The sequence below is a fragment of the Erinaceus europaeus genome, chromosome 6 (assembly GCF_950295315.1).
Source record: "Erinaceus europaeus chromosome 6, mEriEur2.1, whole genome shotgun sequence".
NCBI classification, from domain to species: Eukaryota; Metazoa; Chordata; class Mammalia; order Eulipotyphla; family Erinaceidae; genus Erinaceus; species Erinaceus europaeus.
Window position 1 is genome coordinate 66,937,166 of NC_080167.1, and position 17,960 is coordinate 66,955,125.

General features: G+C 53.6%; 2 protein-coding genes across 5 annotated transcripts in view; one reads left to right on the forward strand and one right to left on the reverse strand.

Annotated features, from left to right (window-relative positions):
• Positions 1-1,575, forward strand: part of TMEM63A (transmembrane protein 63A) — a 32,345-nt gene extending 30,770 nt beyond the window's left edge. For both annotated transcript variants that reach the window (XM_060192424.1, XM_060192425.1), the window contains exon 24: positions 343-1,575. In XM_060192424.1, the coding sequence (XP_060048407.1) occupies positions 343-504 (162 nt within the window). In that variant the 3' untranslated portion in view covers positions 505-1,575. The remainder of the gene's footprint in view (positions 1-342) is intronic.
• The window catches only part of EPHX1 (epoxide hydrolase 1), a 23,048-nt gene continuing 6,636 nt past the window's right edge, over positions 1,549-17,960 (reverse strand). Inside the window, exons 1-9 of one of the 3 annotated variants that reach the window (XM_007526573.3) lie at positions 15,020-15,081; positions 13,095-13,285; positions 11,140-11,320; positions 6,901-7,128; positions 6,361-6,490; positions 5,853-6,061; positions 4,382-4,490; positions 3,250-3,375; positions 1,549-1,855 (exon numbers count right to left, since the gene is read on the reverse strand). In XM_007526573.3, coding sequence (XP_007526635.2) covers positions 1,654-1,855; positions 3,250-3,375; positions 4,382-4,490; positions 5,853-6,061; positions 6,361-6,490; positions 6,901-7,128; positions 11,140-11,320; positions 13,095-13,280 — 1,371 coding nt within the window. In that variant the 5' untranslated portion in view covers positions 13,281-13,285; positions 15,020-15,081 and the 3' untranslated portion in view covers positions 1,549-1,653. Of the gene's footprint in view, positions 1,856-3,249; positions 3,376-4,381; positions 4,491-5,852; positions 6,062-6,360; positions 6,491-6,900; positions 7,129-11,139; positions 11,321-13,094; positions 13,286-15,019; positions 15,082-17,960 lie in introns of those variants that run through there. The other 2 variants (XM_060192431.1, XM_060192432.1) reach the window with 2 other exon arrangements.

Sequence of the window (17,960 nt, forward strand, 5' to 3'; positions counted from 1 at the left end):
TGGCATATATGCCAGGGATCGAACTCAGGACCTCATGCTTGCAAGTCAGGCGCTCTGCCTGCTCGACACCCCCCCCCCCCGTGCTGCTTTCTCCACGACCAGGAGACTGTGCAGTGGACTGGCTACTAGGAAATTCTGCCCCTCCCCAGCTTCTTCTGGTGCCATTGTATCTCCCACATGACACTGGGGCTCAAACCTGGGCCCTGCCCAGTGAGCTGTTTCTGGCCCCACGTTTTCCTTGACTCGTCCTTTCTGGGCATTCTGCTTGTCCTCCCTGTGGAAGGAGGGGCCAGAGAGGCGCAAGCTCTGGGCCCTTCACTGATGCCCACCCATCTGCCACAGCCCTATGTGCCCCGAATCCTGAGCCTGGCCTCGGAGAGAACGGCCTTGTCCCCACAGCAGCAGAACTATGGCGCCATCCACAACATCAGCGGGGCCCTTCCGGGGCAGAGCCAGGCCCCGAGCCTGGAGGACAGCCTGGCAGCAGCCTTCCAGGAAGCCTGAGGACATGCACGGTGGGTGTGCGGCAGGCTGGAAGTGCTGAGCAGCGCAGACAGGGCTCCACTCGGATCCTTCCGAAGCTCAGGACTGATGTCCATCTGCTCACGTACAGCTGTTTTCACAGAAGGAGCCAGCGAGGCGGTAGCACCCCTGGGTTGGGGAGACCCACGGTGTTTGCGGGGGGTGGGGGGAGTCTCCTCTGCCCCTTCCCAGCTCTCCTCCAATCAGCTTCCCACCCCTGCCCTTGCTCCTGTGAGATGGAAGCTGGGATGGGGCCTCCACATATGTCATGGGAGACGGTGGCAGGTGATGGCCTGTCCTGCACCCGTGCAACTAACGTCACACCAAAGGGCCTGAGGCGCCTCCATGTCTAGGATGTCCCAGCTCCTTCTGGCCTGCTCCTCCCAACTGTGGGTTGTCCCTCCACCCCCAGGGGGCGCTGTGGGAACAGCAAGGGCACGGCCAGCATGCACACACCCGCCTGCTCTGGCCAGTGAGGGAGAGTCCACAGGGCTATCGCAGCAGCAGGGCACCAGCGCCCATCAGTCACTGCTTCTCCTACCCCTTCAGGGTCAGCCCACAGCCCCAGACCCCGCCTGTCTGCTCCCCCAGGGAGGAGCTCCTCAGCGCCCAGAGAGCTGCACAGCAGGGCAGGCGGGAGGAGGGGGGTGTTTCCGGAAATTTCTATCCATGCCTGAGGCTCCAAAGTCCCAGGTTCAATCCCCAGCACAACCATAAACAGAGCTGAGCAGTGCTCTGGTTAAAAATATATATATATCAAGATCTCCCAGTGACCTCTGCTTCCTCCAAGGACCCTAAAGATACAGGTTGAGATATGGGCCAGTGCAGATAGGAGGGTCCCCACGGGTGAGGGGGCTTGGAGGAGCACAGCCTCAGGAGACGTCTCCTCCATGGTCACTGCCTCGAAGGCCTCCACCAGAAGCCCTTTATGGTGAGGGTCACATGGAGGGGACCCTCCCCACCCCAGATGCACAGCTGCTGGCTTAGCGGAGGAGGACCCATGGGCATCACTCAGTCCAGGAGTGCTTATTCAGTAAAGCCATTTATTACCAAGCTGTGTCACTTCGGGTAGGGTGTGCGGGGGTGGTGGGGTTGTGCAGGCGGGCAGGGGTGCAGCTGGTCCCCACGGCCTCACTGCCGCTCCCGCAGCGTCACGAACTTGTAGATGTCCCGAGCCAGCAGCTCGGGCTCCTCGAAGGCGGCGAAGTGGCCCCCGCGGGGCATGAAGTTGTAAGACAGCAGCTTGGGGTACTTGGTCCGCACCCAGCTCTCCGGCAGGTGTAACAGCTCACATGGGAAGGCGGCGAAGCCGGTGGGCACGTAGACGTTTATCCTGGGGCACAGGACATGGGGGGGGGGCTGCTCTAACCCACGGCCATGCAGTCAAGGACAAACACCCCTTCTGCCCTCCCCCACCCCACCATGGAAAGCTCCAAGGGGCCCACCTGGCCTCTCCCCCCTAACTGCCACCTGCATGTCCCCAAGTGAGCTGGAGGGGGGGATGCTCCAGAACCCCCAGTGCTGCACCAGGCCTGGGGGAGCCCATTACCCCCTAGTTCACCAGGCACCAGGAGGTTCCCATGTACCCCAACGTTATTTTCCCAGTGCACATCTCAGCTCTGGCTGATGGTGATGGGGACTGAAGTGGGGACTTCAGGGAGTCGGGCGGTTGTGCAGTGGGTTAAGCGCAGGTGGCACAAAGTGCAAGGACCGGCGTAAGGATCCCGGTTCGAGCCCCCGGCTCCCCACCTGCAGTGGAGTTGCTTCACAAGCCATGAAACAGGTCTGCAGGTGTCTGTCTTTCTCAATCCCCCTCTCTGTCTTCCCCTCCTCTCTCCATTTCTCTCTGTCCTATCCAACAATAATAACTACAACAATAAAACAGCAAGGGCAACAAAAGGGAATAAATAATACATATTTAAAAATAATGAAGTGGGGGGAGTCGGGCTGTAGCGCAGCGGGTTAAGCGCAGGTGGCGCAAAGCACAAGGACCGGCATAAGGATCCCGGTTTGAACCCTGGCTCCCCACCTGCAGGGGAGTCGCTTCACAGGCAGTGAAGCAGGTCTGCAGGTGTCTATCTTTCTCTCTCCTTCTCTGTCTTCCCCTCCTCTCTTCATTTCTCTCTGTCCTATCCAACAACGACAACATCAGTAATAGCTACAACAATAAAACAACAAGGGCAACAAAAGGGAATAAATAAAAAATATAAAAAAATAATAATGAAGTGGGGACTTCAGAGCCTCAGGCAGGAGAAGTCTATCTGCACCATTGTGCTTACCCCAGCCCAAGATGGTGTTCTCACCGCCACCTCAAAAGCTGAATACCGGGAGTCGGGCTGTAGCGCAGCGGGTTAAGCGCAGGTGGCGCAAAGCACAAGGACCGGCATAAGGATCCCGGTTTGAACCCCGGCTCCCCACCTGCAGGGGAGTTGCTTCACAGGCGGTGAAGCAGGTCTGCAGGTGTCTATCTGTCTCTCCTCCTCTCTGTCTTCCCCTCCTCTCTCCATTTCTCTCTGTCCTATCCAACAATGACGATGACAACAACAATAATAACTACAACAATAAAACAACAAGGGCAACAAAAGGGAATAAATAAATAAAATAAATATTTTAAAAAAGCTGAATACCCCACAGACAAGGCAGGGCCACATGCCAGCCCTCGAGTCTGAGGCTTGGGGGGTCCCTCTGCCCCACCCCCCGGCCCCGGTGCCCCACAGCCCAGCACACCTGTCGTGCTTGTTGGCCATTAAGCCCTGGCCCAGGTTCTCCTTGTAGTAGCGCTGCGAGGAGACAATGCTGCCCGTGGTCCAGTACAGCATGATGTTGGTGAGCAGGTCGTCCAGGGAGTACTTCCTGGGGAGCAGACCGGGGCAGCCCCCTCAGCACGTGTGCAACCCCCAGCCTCCCAGAGAGCACTGCTGCACACACGTGAGTGATCCCCACACTCATGCACGCAGTGTGTGCACTCATACGTGCATGCGCTTCCACACACAGCACGGGCACACACACACAGGCTCCCCCCCTGACTCTCAGCCCCCCCCCCCCCCAGTCACTGCTGCCTGAATTCAGAAATACTTGCTCCTGCTCCTGCCCAGCCCCTTGGCTCAAACCCAGGACCGCAAACTGGCTAAGGTGTGTGCTCCACCAGGTGAGCTGTCCCCTACCTGTGCATCCTATCCTATTCTTTTTTAATACTTTTTTCAAATCTTTAGTTTTCTTTTTTTTTAATATTATTTTTATTATCTTTATTTACTGGATAGAGACAGCCAGAAATTGAGAGGGTAGGGAATATAGAGAAGGAGAGAGAAAGACACCTGCAGCCCTGCTTCACCACTTGCAAAACTGTCCCTCTGCAGGTGGGGACCAGGGGCTCAAACCTGGGTCCTTGAGCACTGTAACGTGCGTTCAACCAGGTGCACCACCAGCCAGTCCCAAGATTTAAAAAAAATATATTTATTCCCTTTTGTTGCCCTTGATGTCTTATTGTTGTGGCTATTATTGATATTGTTGTTGTTGGATAGGACAGAGAGAAATGGGGGGGGGAGAAAGATAGACACCTGCAGACCTGCTTCACCGCCTGTGAAGCGACTCCTCTGCAGGTGAGGAGCCGGGGGCTCGAACTGGGATCCTTACGCCGGTCCTTGCACTTTGCGCCACGTGCGCTTAACCCACTGCGCCACCGCCGGACTCCCCATCCTATCCTACTCTTGACTACTCCACCACGAGGCTGGGAGCAAGTCATCCAAAGATCTCTGTGCCTTGGCTCCCTCCCCAAGATGGGGGCTGCTGGGCCCTCGGTAGCAAGGGGACCTGGCAGAGGAGGAAGACGGAGCCGAGGGAAGGGGGTAGCCGGGCTCACCTCTCCAGCCCTCCGTCTTCCAGGTTTTGGAACTCAGAGTTGGTCCAGGTGGAGAACTTCTCCAGGATGTAGGCCGCCAGCCCCACAGGGGAGTCGTTCAGAGCACAGCCTGTGGAGGGAGGGAGGAGGCAGGAGGGACTTAGGCCTGAGGCTGCTGCTGCTTCTGTGAGCAAACCCTCTGCTGGGCCCCACCACCTTCCCCCACCCAGCTGCTCCATTTCACATTTTTTAATTATATATTTTTTTATTATTGGATAGAGACAAGAGTGGAATTGAGCGGGGAGGGTGAGAGGGAGAGAGACACCTGCAGCCCTGCTTCACTGCTTGTGAAGCTTTTCCCCTGCAGGTAGGGACCTGGGTCCTTGCGCACTGTGACGTGTGCGCCACCGCCTGGCTCCCTCCATTTCACATGTCACTGGCTCCTCTGTCAGCTGAGTCACAAGAAATCTGGGGTGTGTGTTCACAGTCACACGCGGGCTGTTTAAGGGGTTCTCATCCACAGAGAAAATGGCCCTGCAGCCCAGGAGACGGCGCAGCAGGTGAAGTGCTGGACTCTCAGGCGTGAGGTTCAATCCCCAGCATCACCTGTGCCACAGTGATGCTCTGGTTCTTTCTCTTTCTCTCTTTCTCTTTTGTTTTTGCCTCCAGGGTTATTGCTGGGGCTCGGTGCCTGCAATACGAATCCACTGCTCCTGGGGGCCACTGTTTCCCTTTTGTTGCCCTTGTTGCTTATCGTTGTTGTTACTATTACTGTTGTTATTGCTGTTGTTGTTCTTGGGATAGGGCAGAGAGAAATGGAGAGAGGAGGGGGAGAGAAAGACAGACACCTGCAGACCTGCTTCACCACTCGTGAGGCGACCCCCCTGCAGGTGGGGAGCCGGGGGCTCAAACCGGGATCCTTATGTCGGTCCTTGTGCTTTGCGCCACGTGCGCTTAACCCGCTGCGCTACCACACGGCCCCACTGTGGTTCTTTCTCTCTGTCTTTCACACCCCAACAAATCTTAAAAAAAAAAAAAAAAAATTGGAAAAAGGGAAAAAAAATTTGGGAAGCTTCTGCTGAAGGGAGAAAAAAAAAAAGGGAGTAAAGCAAGGAAAGAAGGAAGGAAAAGAAAGAAAATGAATATGTCCTGGGGCAGAGTGATCTCTGAGCTACAGGCTCCCTAGGACCCCACAGTTCCAGAGCAGCCAAGCCCCCAGGTCACACCCCCTGCAGCCCCTCTGCTCTTTCCTGTAGGGTGTCTGCTCAGGGCTGTGGGGGTCATGGCCACTCTGAACTCTGGCCTCTCAAGGTTGCTGCTTGGATACTTTTGACGATACACAGGCTCTCAGAGTTTCTGGGATGAGGTGCCCTGAGTTCCTTAAAGGAAGCTCCCATCCTGCCAGCGGTGCTCCCGGGGACCGGGTGGGTGATGCCTCCTGGGGCAGGGCGGACGGGTGCCCCCAGACTGTGCCCCCGCCCCCCGCACTCACCCACAGTGTCCGGCTTGGTGCACTGGATGTGCATGTAGCCGCTCTCCCGCATGATGCTGTAGAAAACCTTCTCCTTGAAGGGAAACAGCAGCTCCAGGTCTCTCGCCTTGTAGCCCAGCAAGCCCGGGAAGTAGCGCGCCAGAGGCAGGGTCAGGATGCGGGAGTTCTTTGCAATCAGAGCCATGTTCAAGTGCAGGCCTCGCACGTGGCTGAGGGCAGAGCGAGCAGTCAAGGAGGACAGGATGGGGTGTGTGTATGGGGGGGGCACAGTGCCAGCTCCCCTTCAGGACATGCCACCCCCCCATCCCAATCATGGGACCACATAGATGAAATGGAAAGTTGGTCTGAAAATACAGTTGTCTCCAGATTTCTCTCAGAGCTTGGCTCATCAGATCCTGGTCTAGGGCCCTCCCACTCCCCCTGCCCAAGGGAGGGACTAGCCCCACCTCCCTGCAGACACACCCCCCCCATCCCCAGAGGCCCTGCACGTGCATGTGCACCCCTTCACCTGGGCACCAGCTGGGCCATGTTGGTACAGACCAGGGCCCCCCAGTCCCCGCCCTGCACGTAGAATTCCTGGAAGCCCAGACGCAGCATCAGCTTATAGAAGATCCTGGCGGTGGCCACAGAGTTGAAGCCTGGGGAAAGAGAACGGGGTCACGCCTCTCCTGCTGCTCCTCCAAGGCCCAAGAGGCGAGGAAAGTGGGGTCCGCGGCCAACTCTGCTGCAGGGGCCACTGAGGGGGCAGCTAGGCTTGAGTGTGTGTGTGGGGGGGCTCTCTAGGGGCTGGGGGGGTTGGCCAGATTCAGGGCAGCTCCTGAGAAGCGGGGATCCAGGCCCCTGACTCTGTCTAGCCCCGTGCCTGCCCTCCCGCCATGCCCCATGCTCCTGGGGGAGGGGTGTGTGCAACTCTTTGACACCCTGAGACCCTCCTGCTCACTTCTCTCCCCTCTGCTTTCTGGCCCCCATGTCCTCAGCCTCCACAGGATTTGGAGGCATCTGCCCCCGAGACCCCCAGCTTCAGCCCAGGGCAAACACAGCCCCTCACCTTTCTTGGAGGAAGCCTGTGAGAAGCTGTAGCCGGGGATGGAAGGGCAGATAACCTCAAACACATGCTCGTCACTCAGGCCCTGGCTCTTGGGGTCCGTCAGGTAGGGGATGATCTTGTAGAACTCATAGAAGGAGCCGGGCCAGCCATGTACCATCATCAAGGGTTTGGCTTTGCGGCCAGCGGGCAGATGTGGGGGCTTCACATGGATGAAGTGGATGTCCAGGCCTGGGGAGAGGGTAGACGAAGGCAGCTGGGGATCCAGGTAGGCAAGAGGACTCGCATCATGGAGTCTGAAGTCCCTAAACGGGTCGGCTCTGGAGCGCCTTTGGCCAGGACAGAGGGGTCAAGACAAGCAGGGCTGCTGGGACCCTCCACCATGAGGGCTGGGGAGGCAGCAGGCTGTAAAGCTTATTTTTAATTTATTTGTTCGATAGAGACAGAAATCAAGGGGGGCAGGGGAGACAGAGACAGAGAGACACCTGTAGCCCTGCTTCACCACTCATAAAGCTTTCCTCCCCTGTAAGAACCTGGGCCCTTGTGCATGGGAACCTGTGTGCCCTTGTTTTTATTTTTGTTTATTGTATTTATTTGCTAGGACAGAGAGAAATGAAAAGGGAAGGGAAGGGAAGGGAAAAAGGAGAGAGAGAGAGAGAGAGAGAGAGAGAGAGAGACACCTGCAGCCCTGCTCCAGTGGTCATGAAGCTTTCCCCACTGCAGGTGGGGACCAAGAGCTTAAACCGGATCCTTGCATCGTACGATGTGTGCACACTCCACTGCATGCACCACTGCCCAGCCTCCAGTTAATTCATTCTGCAAACAACACAGGTGTGCTCATCTAAGTGGAATCACAACATTTTTCTTTCTCTGACCTGCTCATTTCACTTAGCGTAATGTCCCCAAGGTTCATGGCGCTCGTGCACTGTAATGAGTAAGACTGGCACGTGAGGATGGCGGAATTATCATTCAGGCTTCCTTAGTTTTGTTTTGTTTTCTTTTTCTGCCTCCAGGGTTATCCCTGGGACTTGGTGCCTACACTAGGAAGCCACTGCTCCTGGAGGCCATTTTCACCATTTTTGTTGCCCTTGTTATTATTGTTGCCACTGCTGTTGTTGTTGTTGCTGGATAGGACAGAGAGAAATTGAGAGAGGAGGGCAATGACAAGAGAAGGGGTAGAGAAAGATGGACACCTGCAGACCTGTTTCACTGCCCATGAAATGACCCCCCCTGCAGGTGGGGAGCTGGGGGCTCGAACCAGGATCCTTACACCTTGCACTTTGTACCATGTGCGCTTAACTTGCTGCACTACCACCTGGCCCACTATTTGTTTCTTTTTAAAAATTAAAAAAAATTTTTTTTAATTGTTGTTGTAGTTATTATTGTTGTTGTTACTGATGTCATCGTTGTTAGATAGGACAGAGAGAAATGGAGAGAGGAGGGGAAGACAGAGAGGGGGAGAGAAAGACAGACACCTGCAGACCTGCTTCACCGCCTATGAAGCGACTCCCCTGCAGGTGGGGCGCTGGGGGCTCGAACCGGGATCTTTATGCCAGTCCTTGCGCTATGTGCCACATGCACTTAACCCGCTGCGCTACCGCCCTACTCCCTATTTGTTTGTTTTTAACCTCCTATCCCTTTTTTCTGCCAGGGTCCCATCCAAGAGACCACACATTACATTTCATTGTCAAGTCTCCTTATGTTCCTTGTGGCTGTGACGATTCAGACTTAAAAAAAAAAAAAAGTCCATAGAGAACACAGCTTTCTTCTCACAAAAATAGAACTGTGCATACATTCTATTTTAGAAGCTCTTTCTCCCCCCCTCCCCACTGAACAATATATCCTGGGTGTCCTTCTATGTTGCTAAGTTTTCTTCTATTCGAAGGTTTGTTTTAGCAAGCAGTCTTATCTCCTTTAGAATACACGGCATGATGTATGATTATTTTTAAGTTAAAGCTGACTACATGATTTGAGTTTAAAATTAGAAAAAATAAACCCCGCGTGTATGCACAGAAGCTTATGTGTGTGTAGACGGTTCCTGGAGGCACACAACGGGAGTGGACACTGTCCCGGGAGGGACACTGGTGACTGGAGGGAGGACCCAGGTGAAGACTTGCTTCTCACTCATTGAATCCACTACTTCTGGCGGGCATTTTTTCCCTTTTATTATTGGATAGGACAGAGAGAAATGGAGAGAGGAGGGGAAGACAGAGAGAGAGGGGAGAGAAAGACAGACACCTGCAGACCTGCTTCACCGCCTGTGAAGCGACTCCCCTGCAGGTGGGAAGCCGGGGGCTCGAACCGGGATCCTTACGCCGGTCCCTGCGCTTTGTGCCACGTGCGCTTAACCCGCTGCGCCACCGCCCGACCCCCGGACAAAACATTTTTTTAAAATTTAAAAAGGGGGTGGTGGGCAGATAATTTAATGGTTATGCAAACAGCCTTTCACACCTGAGGCTCCAAAGTCCCAGGTTCAATCCCCCGCACCACCATAAACCAGAGCTGAGCAGTGCTCTGGTAAAAAAAAAAAAAAAAAAATAGCCACAGGAACCACAGGAGTCCTGGCAACTTCTCTAGCTGTCCTGTCCCAACCGTGTCACTAGTTGTCACCCAACTTCACACAGAAGTGAAAGTGCCACTCAGCATTTTCTTGGTGAGGTGACCTGGTCATTTGGGGCAAGGTGCAAGTTTCCTGAATGACAAGGCAGTTTTCACTGTTTTTCCTGCAAATGTTGGACAAGGCCATTATCAAAATGTAAGGGGGGGGTGGAGGGTAGATAACATAACGGTTATGCAAATAGCCTCTCATGCCTGAGGCTGCAAAGTCGCTGGTTCAATCCCCTGCACCACCATAAGCCACAGCTGAACAGTGCTCTGGTTAAAAAGATTAAATTGAAAAATAAAGTAGTACTTTTTTTTTTTTTAATGTAAGGCACCCAACTGGTTGACCGGACGCCTCTGTGTGCTGTAGTCTGACTGCCATTCTGTTGGCGAGTGTGGCCTCTGCCACGTCCCATGATCCTCTCTTTCTAGTGCCTGGAATCTGTTTGCTGTCGGCAGGTTTGATGACTGGGACACATTACCTGGCTCTCAATTCTTCACTACTTGGTGCAAGTCTGTCGTCACGACTTTTCTTTTAATTTTATTTACTGGAGAGAGAGACAAATTGAGAAGGAAAGGGAGAGAGAAAGAGAGAGACCAGAGCACTACTTCCCCACTCCTGAAGCTTCTCCCTGGGGCCTGAACCTGGGTCCTTGCACGTGGTAGGTTAACATGTGCGTTCAATGAGATGCACCACTGCCCGACCCCTGTAGCATCTATCTTATTTCCCCATTCCCTCCACCATTTTACTTTCTGATGTTATGTTTCTGCCTTTTGGGTGGGGTGATGGGGCTCCCACCAAGAGACTCTAAGTGTACAGGCCTAGAGAAGCCCCCAGGGAATGTGGCCCCACTTGAAAAGGGGAAGACATAGCTGTCCAGGCCTGTCCCTGTCTGGCCTTCACTTCTGGGCCTCTGTCCAGCACTGACCTCGAGACGAGGACAAGTCCAACCCCACCAGCCTCTCTCCCACCACTTCTAAGCCCAGCTTGGCCCCTTGATTCTGGCCAGCAGTGCCCTGTGGGACCACAGCCCTAAGGGGACACAGAGGGACCTGATGGGCTTTAAATTTTATTTATTTAACCAGAGATACAGGGTCTGTGGTGCACCAGGAAGTGGTACACCTGGTTAAGTGCACATATCACCATGCATAAGGATCCGGGTTCAAACCCCCGCTCCCCACCTGCAGGGTGGGTGCTTCATGAGCAGTGCAGCAGGTCTGCAGGTGTCTGTCTTTCTCTCTCCTTTTCTATCTCCCCCTCTGCTCTCAATTTCTCTCTATCCTGTCAAGTAAAACAGAAAGAAGAAAGGAATGGGGGGAGGGAGGGAAGAAGGAAGGAAAGAAGGATGAAAGAAACAGAGAGAGAGAAAAAAAGAAAGAACTGGAAAAAAAAATGCTGCAGGGACCACTGGATTCACAGTGCTGGCACCAAGCCCCAGTGATAATTCTGGTGGCAATGAAAGGAGGGAAGGAAGGAAGGAAGGAAGGAAGGAAGGAAGGAAGGAAGGAAGGAAAGAAAGAGAGAAGAGGAAAGGGAAGGGGAGAAGAGGGAAGGGTAGGAGGCTATAGCACTACTCCATTGCTGGGATGGACAGATGGACACACACACACATCGCTCCCACTGGTCCTCTGGAAACAGACCTTCAATCTTCGTCTTGAAGTGAGGGTATTTGTTGAGAATCTCCACCTGCTTCCTCCAGTCGAATTCGTCCTTCCAGTAGGAGATGACTTTCTTCAGGTAGTCGGAGTTGAACCCGTAGTGGAAGCGACTGTCTTCCAGAGGCGGGGTTAGGCGCACCCTCTGCAGCCTCTCGTGCAAGTCCTACCCCAGAAGAGAGGAGAGGTGAGCAGGCCGGACACCAGAGAGTGTGTTTTCAGAAGACAGAGAGGGCCCTGGGGCCCCAAGACGGTGTGCCGGGGCAGAGACAGAGCAGACTCGCGGACGGGGTGAGGAGGCCAGAGGCCTGCAGAGGCACCTCTGGGCTACCGGCTCCCTGCCAGGAACCCTGCCCCGACACCACAGCCTCCACCTCCCACTTCGGCTTCCTCGGTCTCTCTTTATTTCAGTGTGTTTACAATATGCTTCTCGCACTGACCTAAGCTGACAGGTGGCAAGGCTGGCAAACTTTTTTTTTTTTTTAAGTGAAAGGAAAGGTGACATGTAGCTCAGGCTCTCCCAGCTGCACCTGCTCCTGTCCACACTTGTAGGCTGCAAGCAGCCATAGTGAAAACACTCCTGAACTGGGGGTGGCTGTGTCCCAATGAAACTTTATTTGTGGACACAAGTCAAACACCCTATAGTTTCCACAGATCCCAATAGCCCCATATTCTCCTCCTTTGAGCCTGCTAACGGTGTAAACACTGTTCTCAGCGCAGAGGCTGTGGGGCGCCCGTGATGGACTTTGCGACTCTGACAAGGGAACCTGAGTGACACTTGGGCCCGGAGGCGGGCCTGAATGTGCAGCAGGCTGGTCAGAGCTGCTCACAGGAGAGTGGAGGAGGGGCAACCGCCAGGGAAGACGGAGCCCTGATTCACTGCTCATGCAGCTTGGTGCTGGCACTATGAATCCACCACTCCCAGTAACTTTTCTTTCATTCTTTCTTTTTTATTTTTATTTGACAGGACAGAGAAATTGAGAGGCGAGGGGAGATAGAGAGGGGGTGAGAAAGTCAGACATGGGAGTCGGGCGGTAGCGCAGCAGGTTAAGAGCACCTGGTGCAAAGCGCAAGGACCTGCGTAAGGATCCTGGTTCAAGCCCCCGGCTCCCCACCTGCAGGGGAGTCACTTCACAGGCGGTGAAGCAGGTCTGCAGGTGTTTGTCTTTCTCTCCCCCTCTCTGTCTTCCCCACCTCTCTCCATTTCTCTCTGTCCTATCCAACAACAACGACATCAGTAACAACAATAATAATAACTACAACAATTTAAAAAAACAAGGGCAACAAAAGGGAATAAATAAAAATAAATAAAATTTAAAAAAAAGGAAAGAAAGACACCTGAAGCCCTGTCTCACCACTCATGAAGCTTTTCCCCTCCAGGTGGGGTGCGGGAGCTCAAACCTGGGTCCTTATGTACTGGTAGTACGCGCACCTAATGAGATGCACCACCCCTCCGACCCCCTATTTTTTTTTTTAATAACCTAGAGTCGGGCGGTAGCACAGCGGGTTAAGCGCACGTGGTGCAAAAAATAACCTTTTGCCGACCCCCTATTTATTTCTTATTGCCATCAGGGTTATTGCTGGGACCCAGTGCCGGCATATTTATTTATTTATTTATGACAAAGATACAAAGAAAGAAATAGAGAAAGAGCAGAGCACTGCTCAGCTCTGGCTTATGGGAATTGAACCTGGGACCTCAGAGCCCCAGCCCTGAAAGTCTTTTGCATAGCCACTATGCTATTTCCCTATCTATCTATCTGCCTTCTTCTCTCTCGTTCTCTCTTTCCGTCTATTGTCTATCGGAGGAGAGAGAGAGAGAGAGAACACCAGAGCATCCTCTGGCACATGCAATGCCAGGGATGGACCTCAAGACCCCGGGCCCAACCAGAACCCACCTCTAGGCCCTGACACAACCGAGAAAGGCAAGAATGCCGGCCCACCTTGATTTCCTCGTCGGAAGTTTCCACCTTGAAGGGCCGGATGCTCTCATCCTCCTTGCCCGCCGCCGGTTGAGCCCCGGGGCCCCACCAGCCATCCTCCAGGGGCAGCGTTTCCTCCTTGTCCCGGAAGAGCAGCCAGTAGATGGCGAAGCTCAACACTCCCACCAGAAGGATCTCCAGCCACATGGCTCCTGGGGGTGGGAGACTGGTCAGCCTGGCCCCTGGCCCAGAGACAACGGGGCCCAGACTCTCTCCCCTAAGCCGTGTTTCTATGTGTTTCGGGCCTAAAAGTACTACAGGCACAGCACAGAAAGACTGGGAAACAATCATAGAGTGATAAAACCCATCACATTGGGAAAACAAACCCTGGATCTTAGGGAATGCATTTTTTCTTTTATTTTTGTTAAGACTTCTTTTTTCTTCTATCAGTTTTATTTTAATGGGGGATATATGAGAAAAAGGCCAGAGCACTGCTCAGCTCTGACTCTGATGTGCTGGGGATTGAACCTGGGATCTCAGAACTTCGACATGAAAGCCTTTTGCAGAATCTTTACGTTGTCTTCGCAGCCCACAACTGTATTAAAAAAAAAAAAAGTGTGGCCTGAGCCAGGGAGAGCGCTTTCCCCTGAACTAACATCCCTTATCCCACCGGGGTTCTGAGCACCCATCACCCTCTCCCCACAGCCAGCTGTCTGCAGGCTCTCCCCCCCCCCCCAGCTGCAGCTGCTTCGGTTCCTGCTGGGCCAACACCAGGATCACACCCAGAAGGCTTTGTTATCCTGCTCCTTGGCATCCGCACTGGGGGGAGGCCAGCAGAGCATTCCAGAAAAGTTTAGCGGAGTCAGTCAGGACTAGCGAGAGGCTGGCATGTCAGGGCAAAGGTGAGGTAAGAGTTCTAATCGAAGGCCCAGTTTCTGTCCACAATGCCAATGGCCTTGCAGCTCTCCCGGACTTTTGCCCAGGCTTGGCGTCCCCCAAACCAGCCCCTGCGCTACCCAGCACCCTCAGCACCAGCGTCCAGAGCACCCAGGTCGTTGTGGCTCTGCAGGGCTGGCGGCCTCACTCAGCTCTCCCTCTGGCCTGCAGGGAGCTCTGAGTCCCTCTTTTACCAGCAGTGCCTGACCCTCTGTCTGCCGCTGGCTGGACCTCCCACTGGTTCCAGCACTCCTGTCGCTAAAGCAAGGCAAGGGGCCAGGGGACAGTGTGTGCTTGGCTATGCATGCAGCTGGCCCGGGTTCGAGCCCTGGTGCTACATGAGAGGTGCTGTGGCACAGTGCTCTGCTGTCTCTGCTCTTTCTCTCTGAGATCATGGACACACAAGGCCCTGACTCTGTAAACACAAACCAAACAGACAACACCTCCAGGTTGGGGGCAAGGGGTGGGGGGAAGACAAAGGCAGCCAGAGAAGGGGCTTCCTCTTATTTAAAGGCGCTGGGAGGCTGGGGACAGTATCGTGATTCTGCAGAAAGACTTTCATTCTGAGACTGAGGTAGGTCCCAGCTTCACTCCCCAACACCACCATCAGCCAGAGTTGATGGTGCTCAGATCTTTCTCTCTGTACCTTGCTCTCTCTCTCAAAAAATAATAAAAATCAAAGAAAAAAGGAATTTGGAAGAGAGAGCCTTTGTCCCCATCAGGAAACGGTGCCCTTTGAGAAGGGAGCAGAGCTGGCTCTGGCCTTGTCTCTGAAGACACAGTTCAGGGACCATGTGGGGGGGGGGTTTGAGATGGACAGCATCCCCCTGCCACCACGATCTGCTGACGCTCAGGAGGGCAAGGCCTGTGTCTCACTCACCGGCCTACCCCCAGTGCCCAGCCTAACACCCAGGTCAGCAAGATGCTGTCAGGAGCTGTACAGAACGGCAGACAGTAAAGAGGACCGAGCTCTCCAGCCTCCCAGGAACTTTATACAGCACCCTCATTACCTGACTAAGAACAGCACTCAACTTCTTCTCTGGGCAGGATCACCTGGTGTTTGCACCTGGACCCATGGACTCTGTGGCTCCGCCTTGATCACCTCCTCCGGGGCCTCCGGAGGGGCAGGGCAGGCTGCAGGCGCCGCCCCCCACCCAGCCCTCCGCCCCCACTTCTCCTGGCCTCTGCATTATACACCTGCTGGGCGCCCCCCCCCCCCCTCCACTGCTCTCCAGTGTGCTCAGAAGCCGCATCTCGCCCGCACTTGAAACAGCGGAATGAACTATGCCGACCTCAGGCAGCGTGAGGAAAGGCTGGGCGTTCCAGAACACCACGGAGGTGGAGGGCATGCAGGGCAAGGGGTGCTGGGCGGAGCCAGGCTGGCACTGCCCAGGACCTGACTGTGGGCGAGGGCAAAGTAACAGGGTAAAGGAGGAGCGTGAATGCCCTTTCCCTTGCAGCCTGGTTAAGATTACCGGCTTACGATTGCTTCGCCGAGGAGGGCGACTTTACTGCCACCTAGGCACGGGCATTTACTTACTGGCGGATATTAAAAGTACTCGAGGCCGGATCCGGCGGTAGCGCGGCGGGTTAAGCGCACGTGGCGCTAAGCGCAAGGACCAGCGTGAGGATCCCGGCTCGAGATCTTTTTTTTTTTTTTTTAATATTTTTTTATTTTTTAAATATTTTATTTATTAATTTTCCTTTTTGTTGCCCTTGTTATTATTTTTTTTATCAAAGCACAAGGACCTGGGGGAGTCGCTTCACAGGCCAGGCAGTGAAGCAGGTCTGCAGGTGTCTTTATCTCCCCCCTCTCCATTTCTCTCTGTTCTATCCAATAACGATAACATGAATAGCAACAACAGTAATAACTACAGCAATAAAACAAGGGCAACAAAAGGAAATAAATACATATTAAAAAAAGTACTTGAGGCAGGTGTGTGGGGCTGGGAGAGTGTCCTTAGCCTGCGGGGGTGGGGTGGTGTGGGGGAGGGGAGAGCTTGCAGGGGAAGTGGTGAGCGAGGCATGCAAATCTACCCACTGGAGGTTCAACTTCAAGGAAACTTGACTTTTCTGGGGGGGGGGGTCTTGCCCCAAACCTCACCCTTGAAAGCACACACTCGGTGCCTAAGCGTGCTGCAAACTGGGGGGTCGGCAGGGGGGTCCCCCATCCCAGTTGGGAGCCGAGACACTATGCTCCAGGCCGCGGGGACCTGCGCTCAGCTTCTGCAAAAGGGACTTTAGTCTACTTCCTAGAAGCAGGTGATAGGTCAACAGTCCCCGGGGGAGAGCGTGGCTTAAGACTCCAGCCAATCAAAGCCCCCGTAGCGTGTCTCCTTTTAGTTTGGCCCCGCCCAAAGGGGAGGGGCCGAGGCGCCCTCAATCCCGGCTTCCAGGTCGCTGTAGCTCCCCACCCCCGGCGTTCAGGGTTCTGGTTTTTCTTTTTTTCTTTCTTTTTCTTTAAAAATATTTTATTTATTAACTTTCCCTTTTGTTACCCTTTTTTTTTTTTTTATCAAAGCACAAGGACCCGAGGAAGGATCCCGGTTCGAGCCCCCGGCTCCCCACCTGCAGGGGAGTCGCTTGAAGCAGGTCTGCAGGTGTCTGTCTTTCTCTCCCCCTCTCTGTCTTCCCCTCCTCTCTCCATTTCTCTCTTATCTATCAATAGCAACAACAATAATAACCACAACAATGATAAAAAAAACAAGGGCAACAAAAAATGAAAATAAATAAATAAATTATCTTTAAAAATAACAGGCTGGGCAAGTGGCACCGTGGGTTAAGCACACAAAAGAGTTACAAAGTGCAAGGACCGGGATTCAAGCCCCCTGTTGCCACCTGCAGGGGGGAAGCTTCAATTCGCAAATGCTGAAGCAGTGCTGCAGCTGTCTCTCCTCTCTCCCTCTTGCCCTCTCAATTTCTCTGTCTCCAAAATAAGTAAATAAAAATATTTTAATAGCAACACTATTTGCTTAATAAGGAAAACGGGGCCTTGCTACTAAAGCAGGCTGATTTCTGTTAAACGCAGCAGCTGGAGGATAGAGGCCCTTCGGTTACTTGCTACCAAGCTCTGCGGGAAACTGGATGAACTACAAGTGAAAACTCCTACAGGGGGGCAGGTGGTGGCACACCCGGTTAAGCGCACATGGCGCAAAGTGCAAGGACCGCCCACCGTAAATGATCCGGTTCATCCCCAGGCTCCCCACCTACAGAAGGGGAGTCGCTTCACAAGCGGTGAAGCAGGTCTACAGGTGTCTTTATCTACTCCTCTCTGTCTTCCCCTCCTCTCTTTACTTCTCTCTGTCCTATCCAACAACAACAGCAATGGCAACAGTAACAACAACAAGGGCAACAAATGGGGAAAATGGCTGCCAGGAGCAGGGGATTCATAATGTAGGCACCCAGGCCCAAACATAACCCTGGAGGAAAAACTACAACAATAGCAACAAAAGAACATCAGGCTCATTGCCAGCTTAAGTCCCCAACTGTATGTGGATTCCCAGGAGGGGAGGGGGGTGGGGGGCAGGTGGCTCAGAAATAAGTTCAACTTGATCAAGTTGGCTGAATATTATGGTGATCTTGACATTTAAGACTGGCTAAACTATTTGAAAGTGACAGGTAACACTCACTGCAACAGGGACCACTCAGGTGAGTGGCAGGCTGGGGACAGGAGAGAAGGGCAGTCTCTCCACCCAAAGCTACTGTCCTTGTGACATAGGATACAGAAATAATTACAAATATTTGTTCCAGGTCTAAAGGACATCTATAAATGCCATACTTAACCCCACCAACCCCCATTTTCTAGCATTTGCGCAGCCTTGAGGGATTTTATGCAGGCTGACTTTTTACTACTCCCCACACCTCCCCACCACGGTGACACATTTCCTCTCTCTTGGTCCACACGTACTCAACCCTAAGATGGTGATCCACTCCTCAACCTTTCCGTGTGTG